Source organism: Oratosquilla oratoria, chromosome 43, assembly GCF_046742065.1.
Source record: "Oratosquilla oratoria isolate Oo_2021 chromosome 43, ASM4674206v1, whole genome shotgun sequence".
NCBI lineage: Eukaryota > Metazoa > Arthropoda > Malacostraca > Stomatopoda > Squillidae > Oratosquilla > Oratosquilla oratoria.
In genome coordinates this window covers 24711081-24736080 of record NC_134819.1, presented here as the reverse complement: position 1 = coordinate 24736080, position 25000 = coordinate 24711081, and the positions used below count along the sequence as shown (strand labels likewise).

At 42.3% G+C, this 25000-nt stretch overlaps 2 protein-coding genes across 27 annotated transcripts in view; one reads left to right on the top strand and one right to left on the bottom strand.

The window, feature by feature from the left end:
- LOC143021915 (uncharacterized) overlaps nt 1-25000 on the bottom strand; it is a 1014474-nt gene that overhangs the window by 443776 nt on the left and 545698 nt on the right. The window lies entirely within an intron of this gene.
- LOC143021916 (uncharacterized) lies at nt 3462-4699 on the top strand. The gene has a single exon (XM_076179773.1). The coding sequence runs from the start codon at nt 3599-3601 to the stop codon at nt 4559-4561; it is 963 nt and encodes a 320-aa protein (XP_076035888.1). The 5' UTR covers nt 3462-3598; the 3' UTR covers nt 4562-4699.

Genomic DNA, 25000 nt, shown 5'->3' with positions numbered 1-25000 from the left:
AGCTCTCTTACGGGAGGGAAATAGCTGTCGATTACGAGTCCAACACGTGATCCAAGACCATGGTGAACCATGGTGAATCACACACATGCACACACACGCACACACAACCACACACACACACACACACATACACGCGCACACACACACACACACACACACACATGCACACACACGTACACATGTGCACAGACACACACACGCACACACAACGTATCTGCAGTGATACCCAAGCCATTAACACACCCACGTCCCCTCAAGACACCCATACTCGCCCCAAACAACCCAACATCTATTTTTACTCTCGAGTCTCTCTCTCGCCACCGCGACTCTTTTGACCGCGAGTACTGGCTACCTGATGAGCTGCGAGAGACGACGACGACGACGGAAACCTGCAACCTGCAAAGTGACGACGAAAAGTGTCGTCACAGCTTTCAAAACACTTCGTTCACGCGATTCACCAAACGCCGGTCTTGGGTGAAAGTCTTTGGGAATGGTGACAAGACTTAATTCTTTCATTACGTTTTTTTTTTTTTTAAGGCTCATTCTAGATAATTTTTGTCAGCTGGGGAGCAAACTAGAGACATAAAGGGATCTTGGAGGATCCGTTTGTCTCCTTAAATCCAGCCCTAAAAATCCCTTCAGCCTTTTTTAACTTCCTCAGCTTCCTCAGACTCTTCATCGCGTCCATAACATACATCCGTAACATTCATTTCGTACGTCAACGGGATGACTGGCTGATCCCCTGCTCACTATACGTAAGAGAGAGTTCCAGGGAGACGATTAAAATCGCCTGTCGAAGGCCAGAAGGTGAGGGAAGTGTCTCCCGATAGGGAAGGGGGTTCTCTGAGACAAATTACAGCTCCTTTGGCACCGAGCGAGGGCCACGAAGACGAACAAAACGGCCAAGATAAGAGGAAAAGTGTCCCTCGAGGCGAGGGGGGAGACTAACACCGTTCCTGTAGCAGTGTGTTATCATCATACCAAGCACCCAAGGTACTTAGTGTCGTCTTTTTTTTTTTTTTCCTTTCTATTTTCTTGTCACTCATACCTTGCAATCTTGTGTAAACTCGTCAAGATGCTGTCCAAAGTCTTTCACAACATATTCATATAATTTTTTTTTTTTTTTTTTTTTTTTTTTTGAAGACTTGAAGAACACCTAAACCAGGGGTCTTCATAAGAGTCCGTGAACCATCGGGGTGGGGTCCAAAGAGTCTTATAAGCTCTCCTTACCAGCAGGAATTCAATAGGAATTAGAGAACGCCGAGGGCTTCTATTCTATTGAAACTATTTCCAGGAGGCTATGAAACAGAATTTCATAAATAAAGGATGTACTATGATGCAAAGACCGACAACCTTATGGTAACCACTCTCCTCATGGTGACACACTTCAAGGATCTTGTTCTTACGAACGATAGACTTTTTTAGATTTAATTTTCTAAGCTCCTGACCCTTTGACTATAGTGGTAGACTTTATTAATCTTATGATTACAAATACCAGGTAATCTTTTAAACTTTAAAAGTGTTCTTGAAATTAACCCATTCAACACAGTAACGCTCCTTATATGTTATATTCTGGCTAAGGACAATTGATTTTTAATGGGTAAAGAAGGAGAATCCGACGTGATCTGGGATCCAGAACAATCGAGGCATCGTTTAGGCTAAAGACTTTCCCCTCCTCTGCATAAAATAATCTGTTCCTTGCCAGAATAAAATGAATAACGTGCGTTACTACGTTCAAGGTATCAATGCACGAAACGTTGGCAATCCTCTTGAAAGTGTTTTCGTACTTTATAAGCTTTATTCTGGCTGGCACCAGGCAATTTCAATCAGGCGACGGATGACTCCCAAATCCCCGGAATGTGTAGGAGTCAGAACCGCTCACGGAAAGGGGGAATTCCGTCCACAGTCGGTCACTAAAGTCCGGTCCTTGTTTCTCCCTCTTGTGTAAATCAGCGCTCGTTCAAGAGCGCAGGATCGAGTATCGAATTCGCGAAGGCAATGCTTACGATCGTTCTTGATTTGTTTTTCTTTTCTTCGTTCGTGTGACAAAAGAACGGCACCAGGAAGACCCTCTGTTATAGATAGATTCTAAGGTTCACCGATAAGTTTGTGATATTCTATTCGTATGTATTCATAGATGGCGCCATATTATAGTTATGTCATTCATATGGTGTTTCGATAAAGTATCACTGCGGATGTAAGGTATGCTTGCATCATCGTATGCTAGAGACAATAGCAGCGCCATCTATTAGTGGGAACAAACATCACAAAGTTATTGGCAAACTTTAGAAACCAACTGTGCCTTGCACTAAATATGGAGAGAAGATTCTGCCAGCGATTTTACGGGTAGAGAATACAAGTAAATCTGAATAAAATTGCGTGGAGGCAGTAAGAAAATGAACTCGATAGTACAAACGTTGTTGTTTTAAGCCTTGTGCAATGGTACATGAATCACCACCAAATCTTTGATTTAACCAGTGGCAGTCTTTATATACTTCATCATATCGAGGACCAAATGGCTTTATCTGAGGGACAGACCCTGGCTTCAAGAGGTTAAGCTATTTCGATTGACACTTTCCACTCGATTCAGAAGAGGTTAATCTCAGTTAACCCTTGAAACAACAGACTGTTCTATTCGGCTCGTGGCTCGCTACGGATTGATGGGGTTCGGAGAGAGTGCCAAGGTTATACAGGAGTGGCACTCCAGAAGAATTCTTCGCGTTCTTTGTCACAGGACACCGAGGAAGAGGAACTTCGAGTGGCACAGAACACTGGGACACATAATAACTTTGACGTTCTCAAAGGATAATGAACATGGAAGAAGGGAAGATCTTGTGGTGGCGGAGAGGGAGAGGGAATACAAAACACTCCATGGACTTCGAGGTGTCCTCAAAAGAGCTAAGAGTAAAATGAAAAAGACTTCAAGAAATACGAAACACTAGGGGGACTGAGACACTTCGGTGTTTTTCCGAGAGAATTTAACACTGACGAAGAGCCTTCGAAGGACAAAAAACACCCAAGCATTGCATGACTTTGGCTTTTCTTAAAGAGAACCGTACACCGGTGATGAGGGAGTTCGAAGAACACAAAACACCTGGGGGAATCGAGGCACTTCAGTGTTTCTCCAAGAGAAATGAACTCTGACCCGAGTGATGAGTGACTTCGGCTTTTCTCGAACTGAAACGAACGCCGAAGAACAAGCCACTTACTGGTTCTTGTGGTCGGTCCAGGGCTGACCTTCCTGACATTGAACTTGGGCAAATCCTTCTCGCTTCCAGCACGGCTGAGGGACCCATAGTTAGCGACGGAGGCGGCGACGCTGCCTGTGCTCGCGCTCCTCAACAGGCTGTGCTTCGGAAGCCCAAGAGGAACTTCTTCTGCCTTAGGTGCCGGCGGCTTGGCCCTGACGCCTGAGATCTCAGCGACGAGGGAAGACATCGATGATGAAGTGGCTGGTGATACTGAGGCCTTGTTGGGTGGTGAGGCGGAGGAGGCTGCGGCCGGGGCGGCGGCTGGGGGGGCTGGGGTGGGCTTGGCAGGCGCAGGACTGTCTTTGGCCACAGCCGACGCAGCAGCAGCAGCGCTTTCGAACGTTGCTATGGCAGAAGCAAAAGTTGACGAAGATGACGTGGAGGAGGAGCGCGTGCGGCGGGTACTGCTTCGGGTCTCGGATATGCTCTGGCTTATTTGTTGCTGTTGTTGCTGGAGCGTCTCCGGGACTTCCGGGGTCGTCACCCGGGACCGGACCTCGCAGCGGACCTGGGCCGAGTACTGGATCGGCTGGTGGACCACAGTTTCTGCCGAAGTGGACCGACTCTCGGTCGAAGTCTGGGAGAGAGTCTCCGAGTACTTGTTGATTTCGGCCAGGGCCTCCTCGAAGGCCTTGTCCCTCGCGCTGGTTGAGGTTTCAGCCGGGACGGGTTTCTCTGGTTCTGGAGCCGGTTCTGGAACCGGAGGTTTGGCCTCCGGTTCGACTACGGCTACGGGCTCTACAACTGGTTCAGCTACCGGTTCTGGTACCGGTTCTGGTGCAGCCGGTTCTGGAACCGGTTCTGGTGCAGCCGGTTCTGGTACTGGTTCTGGCGCAGCCGGTTCCGGTTCAGGGACAGGTTCCGGAGCAGGTTCTGGTGCTTTGACCTCAGGTTCGGGTGCCGGTTCCGGTACCGGTTCCGGTGCCGGTTCCGGTACCGGTTCGGGTGCCGGTTCTGCTGGAGGTTCCACTACTGGTTCAGGTGCCGGTTCTGGTACTGGTTCAGGTGGTTTGGGCTCTTCTTTCGGTGCCGGTTCCGGAGCGACTACCAGCGCCGGTTCCGGAGCGGGTGCTGGCGGGAGTACCGGGGCCGGTTCCGCGGGTTTAACCTCCCTGAACCGCCTCCAAGGCACCGGGGGAGGATCGTTAGACTTGATATCTCGAGGAGGAACCGCGGGACCGGACTCTGGAGGAGGAGGGGCGGCGGCCTCCGGTGGAGGGACATTAGGCCTTGGAGGAGGAGCTGGGGGCATGGTCTTCCGCATCGTCGCCGGAGGAAGGACGGGGATGGGTTCTGGGAGGTCCTCTTGAGATCCCGGATGGTCTCCCTCGGTGATGAAGGCCGGCGGGGGACGAATGGGGGTCGTCATGGGCTGGAAAGGCTCGTTGAAGATCGAGGCGACTTCTTTGACACTCTTGAAGTCTCCGTCAACCTTTTTGCTGGTCACTGTCTCCTCCTGATGGGAAAACGTGTTGATGATCTCCTTCACACTCTTACTCTGCTGCTCCCTGACCTCCTGGACCTCCCTCCTTTGGGGCGGTTCGGGGGCGGAGACGGACTCTGAGCTCTCGCTTGTTTGGAACTTGCTGATGGACTCGGAGACCAAATTCGTTCCCCTAAAAGCGGAAGGGTTGACCGTCACTAGTGGCACCGCAGGAGCTTCCTCTCGGTTCTCGAACTGCTCCGCAAGATTCTTGATCGACCCGGTTCTCCTGCCCATGAGGACCTCCGGAGGGGGAGTCGGGTCAATGGCCTCCTGGGAGAGCTGCTTCTCGAGCTTTCTGATACGATCTCGAACTCGGACGGGCTTTTCGACAACGATCTCAGACTCCCCACCCCCACGGGGGATCTCGTCAGGGATGACCATGGCCGGCATGGCTGTGACGACGCCGCTGTCTCCTGCTGGAGGCGGCGGAGGAGGGTTCTGTGGGTGGATAACAGCTGAAGGTACACCGGTGTTGATGGAAGTTGCGGAAGTAGATGAGGACTGATTGATGGACTGAGAAACGACTGGATGTCCGTCTTTGATGCTGCTGCTGCTGCTGCTGAAAGACTGCTTACTCTCGGAGGAACTGAACTGTTGGACCTTGACGTTCCTCTTGGCCCCTTCCTTGGCCATTTCGTTCACGAGACTCTGGAAGTCGGCCTCCACGTCGCCGAGGTCTCCTTCAGGAGTCTTGATCTCCGAACTCATCGAGGAGCTCTGAGTCTTTATTTCGTGGCGGAAGCTTTGAGTCATCATGGTGTGGGAGGTCTGACCCACTACCTCCACTTTAGCCATCTTGTCAACACGTGGCCTGCAGCACCTCTACAAGATCATGCCACGCCTTCGCCTTCTCCCCTTCCTTCCTTCCTCGTTCCTCCTTCCTGCTCCTCACGCCTCTGCCTTATCACCTAAACACTAGACGAGAGCCACACCACCAGCGGGTCCTCTCCACCACTATCACTGGCACACGTCCGAAACACACGACAAGATCACAAACGCCCACGGGTATCACGGCGGCTTCGGGAAGCTTATTCCCACGAAGAAGGAGGAACACAGCGTTCTGGCACTCTCGGGGGGCACCCTCCACGCCCGAGGGGAGGTGGGAAGGGGAGAGGATTTGATAGGTGTGTGTGAAACTAATGCCACCGAGGGGGAAGGAAAATTAGAGAAACCTGGCGAGGCGTCCGCGCGGGTTCACAACTACTACTGTGGCACCAGCAGACTGACACTCTGTGGCCAAAGAGCGAGTGGTGGCGTCGGCCCCTACGATAGTGGTGGCCCGCGGGGTCTTGGCACTGTTGCTGGCACCGGTATATTTAGGGTGAAGCTCAAGATAGCGGCACGAGAACCGTCCGGCACTGCTCTGCCACGCTGCCTCGCCAACTCACTCCCCTACGGGCCGTTTTCTATGGAGCCCGGTGTTTACATCCACCACGTCAAGGTGCCAAGGGCAGACCATAGCTTTCTGTACACGTAGGCTACGGAAACTCTCTGACAAAAAAAAAAAAAAGAGAAGGAAAGGAAAGCGATACTTTCCTCTACTGTTCTCTCTAAATAACAGCATTACATAAGATCAGACGAAGTTGTGCTCTGACCATCTCTGGCTATGACCAACGAGAATCCAAAACCCATAAACTGAAAACGGAAGGAAAGCAACCTGAGTTAAGGTAACCAAAGGCGTGGAAAGGAACGAACGGGCTATAGAATCAAAGACAATTGCTTGGGTCTTTTCCTTGAAGAACATCTTATTCCATCACATCGAATTGTACGTGTGAATATGATACTGTTGTGGCTGTGGGTTGTGGAGTCTCCCACTACAGTATACAACCTCTAAAAATTATCAAATACATATTTACTTCAATCTAACTGAGACTGATGAAGGGCTCTTCTTAGTCTATCAAATAACAATGTAAATGTGATTGAGTTACTTGGATGATTTTATATATATATATATATATATATATATGTCCGTATATATATATATATATATATATATATATATATATTAATATAAGTATATACATATCTATATATATATATAAGTATATATATATATATATATATATATATATATATATATAATGCAGTTTCCTAGTGATGATGCAGATTACTTGTTCTCACAATAACTACGTTAACAACTGTCTTCTACTGCAGTACGTCATGATTGAAATCTCACTAATAATATTGCTTCAACAAGTCAGACTAATTACTAAAGTATGAATTTATCAATCACTCGAAAGCAACCTCGTGTGCATGTATAATTATTACGACAAAATAGACCAATAAAATATGTTAACTCAGATTTGAAAACCATTAAAAAAAAAAAAAAATAGCAATAGCTGCAATAAAGGTGTCATATGAGATACACATTTAATCCTTTCGCAGCATTTTACAGCAATTTTCGTTAATTCTATCTATAGTCAGGCGACTATTCAGTCGAAGGAAACCCCCTCCGTAGAAAAAAAAGGTTTAATGTGAAAACAAAAAACTGATAATGAAAACAGTTTTGAGAACTCTTGAAGAACGCTTCAGCATCGAAAACGGAGACCTACGCCAGATAAACACAATGAAGCTTTTGGGTCTGGTTTCTTAATTTGTTTTTCGGGCTGAAGACCCTTTCTGAAAACTTATCCAATTAACCAATTCTGCCGCGGATCGTCACCCTAAGAGACACTTTGAGAGATGTGTGTGTGTGTGTGTGTGTGTGTGTGTGTGTGTGTGTGTGTGTGTGTGTGTGTGTGTGTGTGTGTGTGTGTGTTTGTGTGTGTGTGTGCGTGATTCACCATTCACCATGGTCTTGGATCACGTGTTGGACTCGTGATCGACAGCTACTACCCTCCCACATGAGAGCTCAGAGCTTATAAATAACCGATCTATAAGTAATGCTGTAACCTTACACGCACACACACACACAATTCCCCGCCCACGAGAGTTGGAGTAACGGCTCGTAGAGTAGCGATACTGAAATTGTTTCAGCCCTTGGCGGGATTCGAACCCGGACCGCCATAGTGGCAGCCGGGAACTCTACCACCGTGTGTGTGTGTGTGTGTGTGTGTGTGTGTGTGTGTGTGTGTGTGTGTGTGTGTGTGTGTGTGTGTGTGTGTGTGTGTGTGTGTGTGTGTGTGTGTGTGTGTGTGTGTGTGTGTCTGTGTTCATAGTATTGCTGAGGATCCTTCGGACAGCCACGCCGCAGTTCGGGCCAAGTAGGTCTTTTCCTCAACTTCGGGGGCCGGCTGTTGGTTCTTCGTTCTTCGTTCTTCGAGATCGAAGACCCTGAGACGCTTTGCGTCTTGTGTCATCGACGCTTCGGGTCTTCGTCTAAGACCGCAAACTTCTTCGCTCCTCTTCCTCGCTCTAATTATTTCTCCGTGACCGCGCGCACGTGTTTCGTGTGTGTGTGTGTGTGTGTGTGTGTGTGTGTGTGTGTGTGTGTGTGTGTGTGTGTGTGTGTGTAAAATAAGTAATACATGTTATTCAAGTGTAAAAATGTCAGCCCAAAGGCTGCAGATTATTTTGACTAAGGTATGAGGGTCATACCAACACGCCAGTTATGTGATATATCGTATCTTAATACCTGGTTACCCTCTAATCTATCTGACATTGTATGTATGTGTGTGTGTGTGTGTGTGTGTGTGTGTGTGTGTGTGTGTGTGTGTGTGTGTGTGTGTTTGTATATATGTGTGTGTGTGTATGTGTCTGTGTATGTGTGCCTGTGTATATGTGTGTCTGTGTGCATTTGTGTGTGTATGTTTGTATGTGTGTGTACGTGTGTGTGCACGCGGGTGTATGTGCGCGCGCGTTTGTGTACATGTGAGTAATCACAGAAGCGTGGTCACACCTAGAGAGACACAAAACGAAAACAACCAACTGCATCAAAGAAAAACAAGTGATGGGTAAGATACACAGAAGTAGATAAACAACGACTTAAACTAAATCACAAATGGAAAACAATGAGAAAGGAATTCAACCTCCCGGTTTTTCACTGTAGTTTTTGATGATAATGATGATGATAATGATGATGATGATGATGAAGGTGGTGGTGGTGGTGGTGGTGGTGATGATGATGATGATGATGATGATGATGATGATGATGATGATGATGATGATGATGATAATGATGATGATAATGATGATGATGATGACGACGAAGATGACGACGACGATGATGATGATGATGATAAAAGATGATGATAGTGGTGTTGGTGAGGGTGGTGCTGGTTGTAGGTGGTACTAGTGTTGTCGGTGACGTTATTAGTGTTGAGAGAAGTAGTATCTTTAATAGTGGTACTAACACCCTCAAACAAACAAATTTAGTAAAAAAAAAATAAAAATAAAAAAAATAAATAAATAAATAAATAAATAAATAAAAAAAAAAAAACGAAAAGTTCCCGGGATTCATTCCGTCGAGAGATGGCGACAACAGAAGTCCGGTTGGCACCGCGGACAAACTAAGAGGCTCCGGCGCCGGCGCCAATCGGGCGTTGTGGCTCACGACGTGTCAGTCACGGCGCCAAAGACACAAGTCAGTGGGAAAATATGTCACCGTCACCGGTAATCCTGGTGTGGACAGCACACGGCCCTTGCTTCAGTATCTTAAATTATTTGTTTTTATTCTGTCTATCGTCAGGCAATTCTGTTCTGAAAGGTCATAGCGACTGAGTCATATAGCCTGAGCGATAACTTCGACTATGGTAACCAAACTTGATATGGTTTAACGTCACAAACTCCCCCTTATCAGAAGGCTAGGACGATGCCCTTCACAGAGGACTTTGCAGCGTGGAATTTAATGAACCATAATGCCCTTGGTTCAACTTCGCCGGTGGCAGGGTTCGAACCGTCACCCCCTCGACCTTCGCCGTAAGTTACGACGCCCTAACCCGCTCAGCCAGCGAATCATAAAAACAAAAGCATTGTATTCGCTGAGCTAGAAAACGGTAATTTTGGAAAAAAAAAAAAAAAAAAAAGACCTGATTAAAAAAAAAATAAATAAATAAATAAAAGGAAGATGGGGGGGGGAGAGGGAAGAGAGTCTGAGTGTCTGTGGCTTCAAGAGACGCAAACTAAAAAAAATAGAAAGGGTTCTCACAGGATTATTGAGTTATTACGAGTTTCGCGTCGAAAGGAATATCCTTCCTTCGCGAAACGCGTTAGAATCCCGTGAAGACCTTTTTTGGGTTGAGACTCCTACTATCTCCTCCTCCCAACCTCATCCTACTTCTACCTCGCTTCGATTCTGGGTTCTAACGAAATATGCGTGAAAAGAAATATATGTAAAAACATTGAGTACTCAAACGCGAATATCAAAATATGTCTCTTTTTTTTTTTTATCTGTGCCAGCTACAAAAATTCTTTTGGTGTTGAGACACCAGTTGACCGAAATTCGAAAAGACATAAAATACAGAAAAGGAGAGACGAAAAACAAATGAATGAATGAATGAATAAATAAATAGATAAATAAGTAATAAATAAATAAATAATAAGTAAATGAATAAATGAATAAATAAATAAATAAATCAGTCCATGTACTCCACATGAGATAGTTTGACACAAATACAAAGTTGGGAGTGTCATGTCCCCAGTTGGAGTGAAGCGACTCCTGGTGGAACAATTTCTCTTTTAACAAGGTTTTCCAAAGTTGCAGAGTTTGTACGGCTCGCATCTGGCGAATTCACACGCAGCTCAGCGACTCACGGCGTAAATATATTCAGCCTTGGCAAGTGACTCCCTTTACGCATTTTCTTCTGGCTAAAAACAGACGATTCTGTTTGTCATGGGAGGAGTTACTGAATTCGAACCGTCTCGATGAAATTCCATCGTTAAAGTGGCGAATCTAAAGGCTTTTATTATGAATGGCGCCAGGCGATTTTAATCTACCAGAGTGACGTCACTATAGACAAGTGGGCGGGGCTTAAGTGCCAGCCTGTCGTTAACAAGCCAAAGTCGCGGCCTGGGGCCTATTTCAGGGTTGGAAGAAGAAGAAGAAATTTATACAAAAAAGGACATATCTAAGCGCAGAACCGAAAAATTTCTCATTTGAATCGGATAAATCTGATGGTATAAACTGCATGTCCTTTTTTTTCTTACCTAAGAAAAAAAGGACTTAATTCGCTTCTTACACTGACCAAACCATCCTAAAAGACCAAAATATCTCCAAAGAACCAGAAAACCTACAAATGTAACAAAATCCTAAAATACATATATGTCCTAAAATAATCATGTCCTAAAATACAATTATGTCCTAAAATACTACCATGTCCTAAAAATACAACATCTTAAAAAGGCCACATACGGCTACCCCTAGCCTTGTCTGGCAGTACTCCGCCACCTGGTTCGAAGCTTCATGAATCATGATTTGGCGACTAAGGCGACACATGAGAACCGAACGTCTACCTTTGTCTCCTCTCTTTGGCACTCTTCGGCGAGGCCCGTCCCTCCGCCTGGCACCCAGACTCCTTCGCCAGGCTCACCATTCTGTTCTTCGTTAAACGCGGTGCCGGATCAATCGTCTGGAGATGGTTGGGATTAAGTGGTGTGTTTCCGTGAGGTTGTAAGCGAATGAATATTCACTAAGTATACACAAGCACGTATACGTGTACACACACACACACGCACACACACACACACACACACACACACACACACACACAGTAATAGCGTTACCGGGCGCCACTACGGCGGTCCAGGTTCGAATCCCGCCCAGGGCTGAAATAATTTCAGTACCGCTGCGCTGCGAGTCGTTACTCCAGCTCTCGTGGGAGGGGAGTTGGTGTGTGTGTGTGTGTGTGTGTGTGTGTGTGTGTGTGTGTGTGTGTGTGTGTGTGTGTGCGCGTAAGGTCACATCATAACCCATAGATCGGTCATACATGAGCTCTGAGTTCTCTCCCGGGAGGGAAATCGCTGTTGATCACGAGTCCAACACGTGATCCAAGGCAATGGTGAATCTCTCTCTCTCTCTCTCACACACACACACACACACACATACACACACACGCACACACACACACACAAACATAAACACACACACATATACACACACGGACACACACACACACACACACACACACACACACACATACACACACACCATACATGGAGTGTGTCAAGGGTAGTTAGGGACTGTCTAGGTGTATGTTCCTATTCAAAGAGATGACTGATATATTTCAGAAGTCTGATATTCATAGAATATATCTGAAAATGAATCACACGACTAATTCCTGTGACTGCCTACGCGGGAAGCTTACCCCCAAGTACCGAGAGTTGCATAAAAAGAAAAATTTTAGTTCTAAAGATATTTCCTGAGGGAACATTTTATGAAATATTCTCCCGTTTACTCGTTTAAGAGGAAAAGTTACTTTGAAAAAAAAAAAATCACAATGATTGTTTGAGAGCATAAGATACATGCTGTAGTAAGTCTTCAATTAGATGTTTAATTTTTCTGTACCTGGTATTCTTCTATTATAAATTATTATTATTATTATTATTATTATTATTATTATTACTTTTGTTATTATTATCATTATTATCAATTTTTTATCTATTTATTTTTTATTATGACTGCCACCCGTCCATATTGAAATATGCCTCATGACAGCGCCAAGATTAAATAAAAAAGAAGAAGAAAAGAAAATAACTAACTAAAAATCGTGGACACTGACGCATATCATTGTGAGGGGGAGAGACGAAAGAAGAGAGAGGGGAGAATCAGGAATGTGAATCACATGGGCACACAGGGATGTGGGAGGAGGAGGAGGAGGAGGAAGAGGAGGAGGAAGAGACGGAGGAAGAGGAGGAGGAGGAGGAGGAGGAGGAGGAAGAGACGGAGGAAGACGAGGAGGAGGAGGAGAAGGTGTTGGGGCGTGGAAGTGGAGTTGGGGGGGTGGAAGAGGTTATGAGTCAAAGAGTCCCCCCCACGCCCCCCCTCCCTTTTTGTTGCCTACAGCCTGATGCCAGTAGCAAGGGTGGGGGGGGGGCAGACAGTAGCACTCTATGGGTTCGTCTTGGGAGTCCGGGGGGGACCAAAGTTACACTGCCACAGTGCCACAGTGCCACGCCCTTGCTTAGTGCCACTTGGCATCTCCTGCAACTGCGAGTCATCGTCGGGGTTCTTCGTAAAGTCGGGCACGAGCCGCGGTAGGTCTGTGTCATGCTTCATCTGCAATTGTGAATTTGGTAAGCGTCCAGGACTGACGTATAATCTGTTTCAGTCTTTACTATATGTAGCTTATTCTCACCTATCCTAACATAACGTGGCCTACCAAATAAAACCTAACCTAACCTAACCTACCTAACCCAAGCAAACATTACATTGCAAAATGTGTAGATTAATGTCACCTATCCTGACATACCGTCGCCTACCAAATAGAACCGAACCTAACCTAACCTACCTAACCCAAGCAAACAAACATTACATTACAAAATGTGTAGCTTAATCTCACCCATCCTAACATAACGTGGACTACGAAATAAAACCTAACCTAGTCTATCTAAACCAAGCGAACATTGCAAAATAAAAATATTGGTCCATGCGTTTACGGCTTCGATGCCCCTTTGATACCTGATCCCCTATTTCTTCTTATTATTTTTTTTATATACATATACTGTATATATATATATATATATATATATATATATATATATATTATATATATATATATATATATATCTACATTTGTACATAAGATCTTGTCCTCCGACCTTTTGTCATTGTCTTTGAAAATGTACAATGTGTAAGAAACGTCAAGTACCACTAAAATTCTACTTTTTCTTTTCCTGGGTTTGACTCCTGTCCTTCAGACGAGAGATAGCGATCTTAAATACAGAAGACAAGTCTATATATAGACTTCTTGTAAACATCCTTAAGAAGATCATCAATGCAAATATTGCTGTTGTCTTTAACGAAATATGTCTACAGGAAAACTTGCTGCTGATATATACATATATATATATACAGTATATATATATATATATATATATATATACATGTGTGTGTGTGTGTGTGTGTGTGTGTGTGTGTGTGTGTGTGTGTGTGTGTGTGTGTGTGTGTGTGTGTGTGTGTGTAATATCTCAGGCGCTCTAACATTTCTCTACTACACAACATAAAAATCATCTTATTTGACGGTGTGCAGAGGTACACTAATCTGAATGTCAAAGACCATAATGCTGCTGTGGAGCTTTGAGCTGTAAAACCACAACCCCATTATACTGTGTCGTTATTTTCCCATTACTTCGTCGAAAGGACGACACCCCGGGCGACACTTGATCTAGAAAACAATCTAACCAGAGTCGTATTTCCATGAAGCAAATTGTTTATCGAAATCAATAACTAGATGTAGACTTATAGATCCCCTTTAGAATGGAAGTCATACAGTAATACTTTAAAGAAAGGTGTGTCTTCAAGCCATCTGATGAATTTTTCAGATTTGTATATCAAAAGTATTAGAGTTTTTAGTTTATGACGTTTCTTGAGATATCTCTTTCTTCAGGCAATCAAACACGAATGACATCCACTCTCAAATTTATTAAATAAAAAAATCACACGTTTTTATATTTATTTATTTATTTATTCATTTATTCATCTTTGATTTGGAGATGCACTGTAACGGAGATTTATCTAATTATTTATCTATATTTATTTATTCATTTATCTATTCATTTATTTATTTATTCATTCATTTGGAGATGCACTGTGACGGAGACCTGAGTACGATTTTGATAAAATCACAAAAGTGACGAACTTTCATGCAAATTTTGTTCTACTTGTCGTCAGACGATTTTATTCGTCTGAAAGTGGAAACATGTATTGAGCAGGTTCGAATCTTGCCAGACATCTTCTGAAACGGTTCTTGGTATTCATTTGTCAGTGAGGAATTTGGTTCGATAACCCCAGTAGACATCTAATGTTTTATGCTGAATACACAAACACACACAGCATATATATAGAAAAAATATATAAAAATAAAGAAGTAAAAATAATAGGTAAAAAGAAAAAAGAAAACAAAAGAAGAAATAAATTAGCAAATAAAAGGAAGAATGAAAAGAATAAAATGAAAATTGCAAAAAGAAAAGATGAGAGAAAAGAAGAGAAATTAAGTAAAAAGAAAAAAATAAACAAAAAGAAATGAAAAGGGAAGGAAAGAAAAATATTGGATATAGATAAAAGATAAAAAACAAAACAACAACAAAAAAACGCATAGACCTCATGTACTGTAAACACCCCTTTTCGTATGCGTAAAGAATATGAAGAAGCCAATTCTCCTCGTCTGCCGCGAAAACTTTCGATTCCGTTCCGCGCCGTGACACCGACAACACCATTCCATTAACACCATTTCCTTACGCTCGTCATTTTCTCCGTGTTATTTTCGTCTGTACGCAAACGACATCGTTCTACTGTGTACACACACAGCTTCATGTGTTACAAAAGGACACATGGTCACAGTCAAATACGTAGATGAACATGGTCAGAAACATGTGGAACTGAGGCGCCCACTCGACCACACACGCACACATACGTACACGCACACGCACACACACGCACACACACACACACACACACACGCACACTGTAGCGGCAGCAGAGTTCGCAACTGCTGCTACAGCGGTCCGAGTTTGAATCCCGCCCAGGGCTGAAATAATTTCAGTATCGCTGCGCTGCGAGTCGTTACTCCAACTCTCGTGGGTGGGGAGTTGGGTGTTTGTGTACGCGTAAGGTCACAGCATTACCCATAGATCGGTCATATAGGAGCTCTGAGCTCTCTTTCGGGAGGGAAATAGCTGTCGATCATGAGTCCAACACGTGAGTCAAGACCATGGTGAACCATGGTGAATCACACACACACACACACACACGCGCGCGCGCGCGCACGCCCACACACCCACACACACGCACAAGTATTCACGTACAAACACTGAAGAGAGAATAAACATGCAAAATGATTACCTATTTTCTTTCGTTATCGCATCTTCTCTTTTAAATCTGTTTACGTCGTTGCAAGGGCGGATTTCCTTGAGATATTTCCTGATCTGTACCTCGTCCATTACAAGCTCCTCCTCCTCCTTACAGCAGACTTTCCCTTAATCCGTCTTACTCATTCGGGGTCCTTTGTATCTGTCCTTTTTCTTTTCGATCGAGATACTCGGCCCGGGGATTAAGGTTATAACCCCCTAAATACGGTGACGGACCTTTGTATATATTTGGCCGAGGTTAAGGACTCTTCAATTCGGAGGAGTACTTGATAAGCGTGACCAGGGTTGCCAGATTCCGAACATAATATTGTCGTACAATTATTTAATAAACATCGAAACTTATCGTACAAATCGTGCGAAATACAGAAAAATATCGTACAAACTGTACGATAAAGAGGTACACTATCGTACATCGTAAGGGGGGTTAAATAATCGTATAATGTACGATAATCATCGTACGAATGGCATCCCTGGGTATGATGCTAAACTAAATGGAATTGGATGATTTCTGGCTTAGCAAAACATATGCAGATTGCGTCATCATGATGACTAGGATAACTTATTTTCGGTAAAGTTCCCCCTTTACTAGCACAAAAATAAGTGCACAGACATTAATACATACACCCATATATGCGTACACACACACACACACACACACACACACATGGTAAATAAACTCAAGAATTTAAGAACATATTTGATATGGTGAGATACATGCGGGGCACTACGAGCGTAGCTCTCCTTCCCGTAAGATACAACTAGGTACATACACACACACACACACACACACACAAACATACACACATACGGTAAATACAACTGAAGAGTTTAAGGACAAATTAGATACAGCGAGATACAGAGATGGGGCACTACGAGCGTAGCTACCCTTCCCGTAAGATAATAGGTAAATACACAAACACACACACACACACACACACGCACACACACACGCACACACAATGCACATAAAGGAATTTACAGTTCTGTAATGAATTTTGTCTATCTAATTCCACTTCCTATTGTCTCTCGAGCTATGTTTTTCGTAAAATGTAGTTATGGTCGCCGGCCAACTGAATTAACAGCGTAATTTGGCCCTTACCATCCAAACTCTCTTCCACGGATGTAAAACAGTCTTGAAGCCTCTTAAATGTAGGATTACATTCCATTAATGCAAGTCAAGTTCTCTTCGTTGTGCTTGTGTAATATCTTGGCGAATTTAATTTCCGGCACGTATCGTAAATGCAAGAAGCCGGGTTCGATTCCCGACAGTTATCATAGCACACAAGGCAAAGGTGATGGTCTTGGGTGCTGCCAATCGTCTTTTTGTAAAAACATAACTTCAGTCAACTATATTTCAGAACACGAATTAAAGCGAATTTTGTACACGACGCTCCGTCATGTGTAGAACAAAATGTGTTTTGTCACCGAGGATTATCGACATTTGTCAATCGATGGAAGGACATCATACTTGAAGTGATAAAAACCGCCCGTAATTCCTAACTAGCTTTTGTTTTATTTTACTTTTTCCTCTCGGCCATTTCTATATTCTCGTGGATAAAGATATAAACGACCCCTGGACGCAAACAAAAGAGAATCGCTCATGATCACCGAATTAACTTCACGGAAGTGAAATAAGATTGGAAAGTCTTACGAGTGGAATTTGATCCCGTGGATGCACGTTTTTTCTCCTTCGTCTTTTCTCCTTTCTTGTATCTGGACTTTGCTGAGGGTAATACTCGTACTTATAATTCACACACACACACACACACACACACACACACACACACACACACACATACACACACACACCACAACACACACACACACACACGCACACATATATATATATTTATATACATACACATAAATGCATATATATATGTACATATACATAAGCATATTCACATATATACAAACGTATGTGTACGTAATTATGTTTGTGTATACATCTGTGTGTGTGTACGTAAACATATCTTTTAATTCAAACAAACAGGTCGCTCTTGTTTATCCTCGTCGTCATTGAAGAGGCCCGCTTTCCCGTGAAAAAAAAAAAAACAATGAGAGGATGTGACGTTTATTTGCATGTATCCACTCTCGTTGTCTCGACCAATCGTAAACACAGAATAACTAAACTTTTCCCTAAGTGACAAAATGCAAAGAAAGTGGTCAACCCACGCTCCTTAAAGAAAAGAAAACGAGAGGAAGAAAACGAATGTCGGGCTCGCGAAGAAAACGGGGGAAGAAAACAAAATGTCGGGCTTGCAAAGAAAACGGGGAAGAAAACGGAAAGTTGGGCTCGCGAAGAAAACGGGGGAAGAAAACGGAATGTCGGGCTCACGAAGAAAACGGAATGTCGGGCTCGCGAAGAAAACGGGGGAAGAAAACGGAATGCCGGGCTCGCGAAGAAAACGGGAAGTGCTCCCGTGCGGGAATGATCGAGATTTGGGACAAAACAAAAGAAACTCGAGTGAATGGATGCATAAATCGAGTTTGTGGGAAGCTTGCTATTATGCTGGGCCGAGCAGATACACCGAGGTGCAAATATTGCGCCTGATGCCGTGCAATGGCGCTCACGAACTATCTTATCTTCATATAAGAGGAAATGCATCCTCCATGAAACAAGATAAAATAAAATGAAATGAGATAAGACAAGCCAAGACAAGACAAGACAAAGTAAAATAAAACACAACGAAACAAAATAAAATAGATTACGATAAAATAAAATAAAATGAAATAAAACAAAATAAAGATGAAACAAGACAGAATAAAACAAAAATAAGATAAAGCAAAATAAAATAAGATCGAATAAACATAAAAAAAAATGAAAATAAAATAAAATAAAATTAGATAGAATAATAACCATCCATGGGTAGTTCTGGTTCTATAGACGCCACGCTCACTAGCGCCTACAACAGCCCGGGATAGTGGCAGTCACTACTCCTATTCACTAATGATACTTTCCTCTCGAACGGCCGATCCCCGTCGGTTTACGACGATGGAGGAGGATGAATAAAAAGTTATTTGATCCACAACAGCTCCTGTGTGTTTGTGTGTGTGCGTGTGTATATATGTATGTATATATGTGTGTGCGTGTGTTTGTGTGTGTATCTGTGTGTGCGTGTGTGTGTATGTGTGTGTGTGTGCGTATGTAAGTGCGTGCGTGTGTATTAAAGAAACACACACACACAGAGAGAGAGAGAGAGAGAGAGAGATAGAGAGAGAGAGTGATAGAGAAAGAGTGAGAGAAAAGGGAGCAAGAGAGGAGAGATGTCTACGGATGATATTCACCCTGTTTTATTTTACTTCCTAAATATCTTCTAACAGCCAAATTCACATCAATGTCAAAAGCAATTTAGAAATATATCAACCAATAGAAAGCTCTAATTCTTTATAGTAGAAGACCTCGCTGGTTGATTGATTATTATTGCATTTTATCGAACATATATATTCATATATATATATATATATATATATATATATATATATATATATATATGTATGTATATATATATGTATACTGATATATACACACACACATATATATACATATATGTATATACATATACATATATGAATATACATACGCATATGTATATATATATATATATATATACATATACATATATATTATGTATATATATATATATATATATATATATATATATATATATATATATATAGGCCCGTTAGCTCAACTGGTAGAGCGATGGCTCTGTGATTTAACAAGTCTCGGTTCGAATTAGAGAACGACAGTCGGAATTATTATTATTATTATTATTATATATATATATATATATTATATATATGTATATATATATATATATGTATATATATATTTACATATATTATACATATATGTATATATATATATATATATATATATATATATATATATATATATATATATATCGTTACGGACCAACATTGAGATATTTGTCTTAACTTTTTCCCGACATATTTCACCGTTTTTGCATTGTTTCAGATTTCAGTCGAGACTGCGAATTAAAACAGCCCTAATTGCCTCGGCTCTTAGCGCCTCTCTCCTTGATAGACGTCGGGGCTCCGGGAGGAACGCAATCAAAACAGACGTGTCACTTCACAACGTGTCAGTGTCATAATAGCGCCCACGGACCAGGCCACTCTCCCGTGGAGCAAAGACACTGTGTGACTGCGCTCCAGAGGCACGATACACTGCGGCGAGGATGTTGGTTCTGGTAGACTCTGCCCATGGAAGATGATGTTGGTATTGGTTCTTAGATATGTATAAACACACACACACACGCACAAACACACACATATTATATATATATATATATATATATATATATATGCACACACGCACGCACACACACACACACGCATGCACACACGCATACACACATATACACACACACACACGCATACACACATACACAAACATGCACACACACACGCACACACATGTATATATATATATATATATATATATATATATATGTATATATATGTGTGTGTGTGTGTGTGTGTGTGTGTGTGTGTGTGTGTGTGTGTGTGTGTGCGTGCGTGTGTGTGTAAGTTTGCGTTCACCCCTACGTAAACTTGGCTTTGGTTTCCAGTATTACGGTGCCTGTCGCCTTTGGGCCGGCTGTACCAATTGTATTCTTTACGTCGAACATTTACGATACAAACAAGTTGATTCGGTCGTAAAAGGCGCATTCGCGTCGCCTTCTTCACCTCACTAGAAGACACTAGACGACGTGGCAGTGTGAAGTGGAGCCAATTGTACTTACGTCCACACTTACGTCCATTTAGAGACATAAAGACGCAGAGGGAGAAGGGAGAGGTGGAGGAAATCTTTTGTCTCCCTTTTGGGGGAAAAGAATCTTTTGAATTCTTCGCCTTTGGCACCGGTGCCAGACGCTCGTCAGTGAGTAAAGGGGAGACGCTTTATCTCTCTTATGGTAGACGTCATCAAGGCGTATATATATCACGAAGAAACCAAGAGTGCCAAAGGTGATTCTGAAAGAATTGGAGACGTGGTGCTGACTTGGACGTCGTTTGGATTTTGATTTGTATTTGTATTAGAGTCGTGGAGACTCCTTTTTCCTTTCTTTATCTTTTCAGCACTCCCCCATAAATACTCTTCAACACCGAGTAGGAGTTACAGCCTTAGTGCCTGCCAGCGATCTTTTATTATATATATATATATATATATATATATATATATATATATATATATATATATATATATATATATATATAATGACATAGATACAGTAACACATGATTAGAATAAAACTTAGACCCACTGTCGTTGAAAGATAAGCTGAGATACAGTATAAGCCGTATATTTCGACCACTGACTGTGATCCTCTTCAGCAGATACGTGTGACCCTCTTCATGTACCTGATGAAGAGGATCACAGTGGTCGAAATATACGGTTTACTCTGTATCTCAGCTCGTCTTTTTCCGAGAGTGGGTTTTAGTTATATATATATATATATATATAATATATATATATTATATATATATGTATATATATTATATATATAATATTATATATATATATGTATATATATGTGTGTATATAGATATATACACCTCATTCTACCAGTAGATTTTATTCAGTTGAAGAGACCATCTCCCGCATTTTAAGTTCCTTAACACGATGATGTAGTCTATAAATCTTTATCTATCTAACGACTTTATTCAGATGAGGACATCCTACGTGATAAAGTTCTAAGAAGTTTAGGCATCGTATTTTGCTGTCATAAACTTGTTTATAGGATAAAAGGCATTTTATTAGGCAACAATCTCATCACAACACCATAACAGAAGAATTTCATGTGCAGTTGCTCCAGAGAAAATCTTTAATGTCTACGGAGAAGGACAGGAATACGGATAAAATGTGACAGGGTGCCTGAGTACTTGTTTCGGTAAGGTTGGTAAGCCTTGTCTCTGTTAGGTTGGTAAGCCTTGCCTCAGTAAAGTTGGTAACCCTGGCCGGCCATCGTTGGCACAAAAAATGTCAATAATCAAAACAACACAATTATATGTGCAGAAGACATTCATTGATAAGGATATTAATATATCCATTGTAAGCTTAACCTCTTTTTTCTAATGTTCCTGTGGCTGGGGGATAAGGATACCACTCATGTGTTCCCACTAAGCATAATGAAGCGAAGAGAAATGGGGATTTCGTTTTCTATATGAATTTTTCTTCCTAGAGTAGTAAAGGCATGTTTTCACTCGGTTGCTCTTTTTCAAAGGGGAAAAGAGTACTGGTGTATATATATATATTATATATATATATATATATATATATATATATATACATATATATATATGTATACGTAATAGGGTCGTGTGCACAGTAGATTAAAAACACGTGTGAGGTCGGACGTGTGTGTGCGGAAAGACACATATAATACATTTATTTGCTTAATTCTCATTTATCATTAGTTATATGTCAATTTATTATCATTTACTATTTACCTGTTTGTTTATTATTTAACTATACCTATGCATTTATTTTATTCATTACTATTTACATTATTATATTTTTTGTTTATTCGTTTTATTTATCTATTTATTTATCAATTTATTATAATTTTTTTTTTTTTTTGCACCCGACCTTGATATGGACCAAAAGGTCTCCTGTCGGCATGCTCCGCCTTTGTAATCCTTACATCCTGGACAAATTTAAATTCAAGAAGGAAATAGGCAAGAATTGGTTTACTAATAGGGTGGTCAACCAATGGAATAGGCTTAGTAACCATGTAGTGAGCGCTGAAACTATCAGTTGTTTTAAGAAACGGTTGGACAAATTTATGGATGGGGATGACAGGTGGTGATGGATATGGAGCTGCCTTGTGTAGGCCTTATGGTCTCTTGCAGTCTCCTTCATTCTTATGTTTTTATAATGACGGAATCCTTCCATGCCAATGATTCACGGGAACTTAAGAATCCGTGCTAGCTCGAATCCCTGCGGCGCTCGAAAATTACTGCCACATTTATGAATCCCAGAGGACAAAACGCGTTGCTTAATATGCGTGAATCACACTCTAGGGAAAAGGTTATTTGTTTACGAGCCTCGGGTGCACGCACGCACACACACACACACACACACACACACACACACACACACACACACACAGAGAGAGAGAGAGAGAGAGAGAGAGAGAGAGAGAGAGAGAGAGAGAGAGAGAGAGAGAACTAGAATTTCTTTTCTTTTCCCGTCGAGAGAGGCGATCTGGGAGAGTCTCGACATCGGCGTGAGAAAGTGGGACGGTTCCTGATAGTGCTCGCGATGGGCGTGGTCGAGGTCATTGCGTTCGTCGTCGTTCTTCTCACGTGGAGGATCCTTGTCCTACACAGTGGCAAAGGTATTGCGACGTCCAGGCACTACGGTCATTGTTGATGATGGTGGTGACGATGATGATGATGGTAGTTGTGACGATGATGTTAATGGTAATGGTGGTGATGATGACATCGACATATGATGATGATGATGATGATGATGATGATGATGATGATGGTGTTGTTGTTGTTTTGTTGTTGTTGATGATGATGATGATGATGATGATGATGATGATGATGATGATGATGATGATGATGATGACAATGACGGTGTTGGTGTAATTGTTTTTGTTGTTGTTGCTGTTGTTCCTGTTGATGATGATGATGATGATGATGATGGTGATGATGATGATGATGATGATGATGATGATGATGTTGGTAGTAACGACGATAATGATACAGAGGAGTAGGAGGACGATGACGACGACGACGACGACGACAATGATGATGATGATGATAACGATGAAGACAGTGGCGATGATGGTGATGACGACGACAGTGACGACGACGAGAACGATAACGAAAACGACGACGCTGGCGAAACTGATTGTAGTGTCGACGCTGATGTTGGTGAGGATGTAAGACTAAAATATTGGTGTCACAATACTAGTCGGTTCTAGAAGCTCTTGCTATACACCTTCGTGACGTAAATGATGTCTCTACGACCCAATTACACTCATAAGTCATCCTTATGACCAATACCTTTAATTGCAATGGAGAGTCTCCGTTTTCTTTTCATCTGATGTGACGTCCTGTATTGCTTCTGACCCAAGGAGTGGGCGGAAGTCGGGGATGGCCCCTTATTTATAAGAAACTAAGATAGACGCGACAACAAGAAGGGTTTTTGATGGGTAAAGGAAGTCTTGACTATGTCACCCCTCTTATAAAAGGGAAACGGTTTTTTGGTATATATGTATATAAGACATATTGACCCAATGTCGGAGAATGAGATAAGATGGACAGAAATTCTGTATATTTCGACCACTATCTGTGGTCATCTTCGCTGAAGAGGACCACAGATAGTGGTCGAAATATACAGAATTTCTGTCCATCTTACTCATTCTCCGACAGTGGATCAATATGTCTTATTTTATAAATGTGGTACTACATTATACCTTCATAATATATGTATATAAATATATGTACATATGAGAAAGGTGGAAGGGGGAAACACGGGTCTTGATCCGATCATCGAGTTTATTCCTGACCGGAATCGCTTTACAGTAGCTTCATTCCTCTGAAGAAGCTATTGTAAAACGAAACATACACACACACACACACACACATACATACACACACTGGGAAGTACGGTGCGTGCTCACAGTACCCAGTTCGAATCCTGCCCAGGGCCGAAATTATTTCGGTATCGCTGTGCTTCGGGTCGTTACTCTGACTCTCGTGGGCGGGGAGTTGGGTGTGTGTGTATGTGTGATAGGTCATAGCATTACCCATAGATCGGTCATACGAGCTCTGAGCTCTCTTCCGGGAGGGAAATAGCTGTCGAAACATATATTCACATGAAGATATTTCACTCGCAGACACATACCCACTTCCTCGAAAACTCATAGAAATGCAGGAAAACATATCACTATGTATTAGATGTATAAGACATTCTAAACAATTTTTGGCAAAACAGAAGCCACAGGATTCCAGTTAATGAGACTCGCGTAATAATTTCCAAGAACATAGATACATGGATTCTTGTCGTAATACATTAATATAAAACACGAAATTAAGGGATGACAATTTTTTTTAATAAGACCTTGAACTACAACATCAGTGATGAACACCTTCAACGAATTCAATTGAACTGGTAATAATGCTCGAATTTATATCAAGAAATGAACATCATCTTCATCACTGTCTCCACGAGAGATGTCTGATCGCCAGTCTCCGATCACTACATTTTTCCGTCTTAGTTCAATTCCTTGTGAGTCTGTTTCTTATCAACGTATTTTCTTTG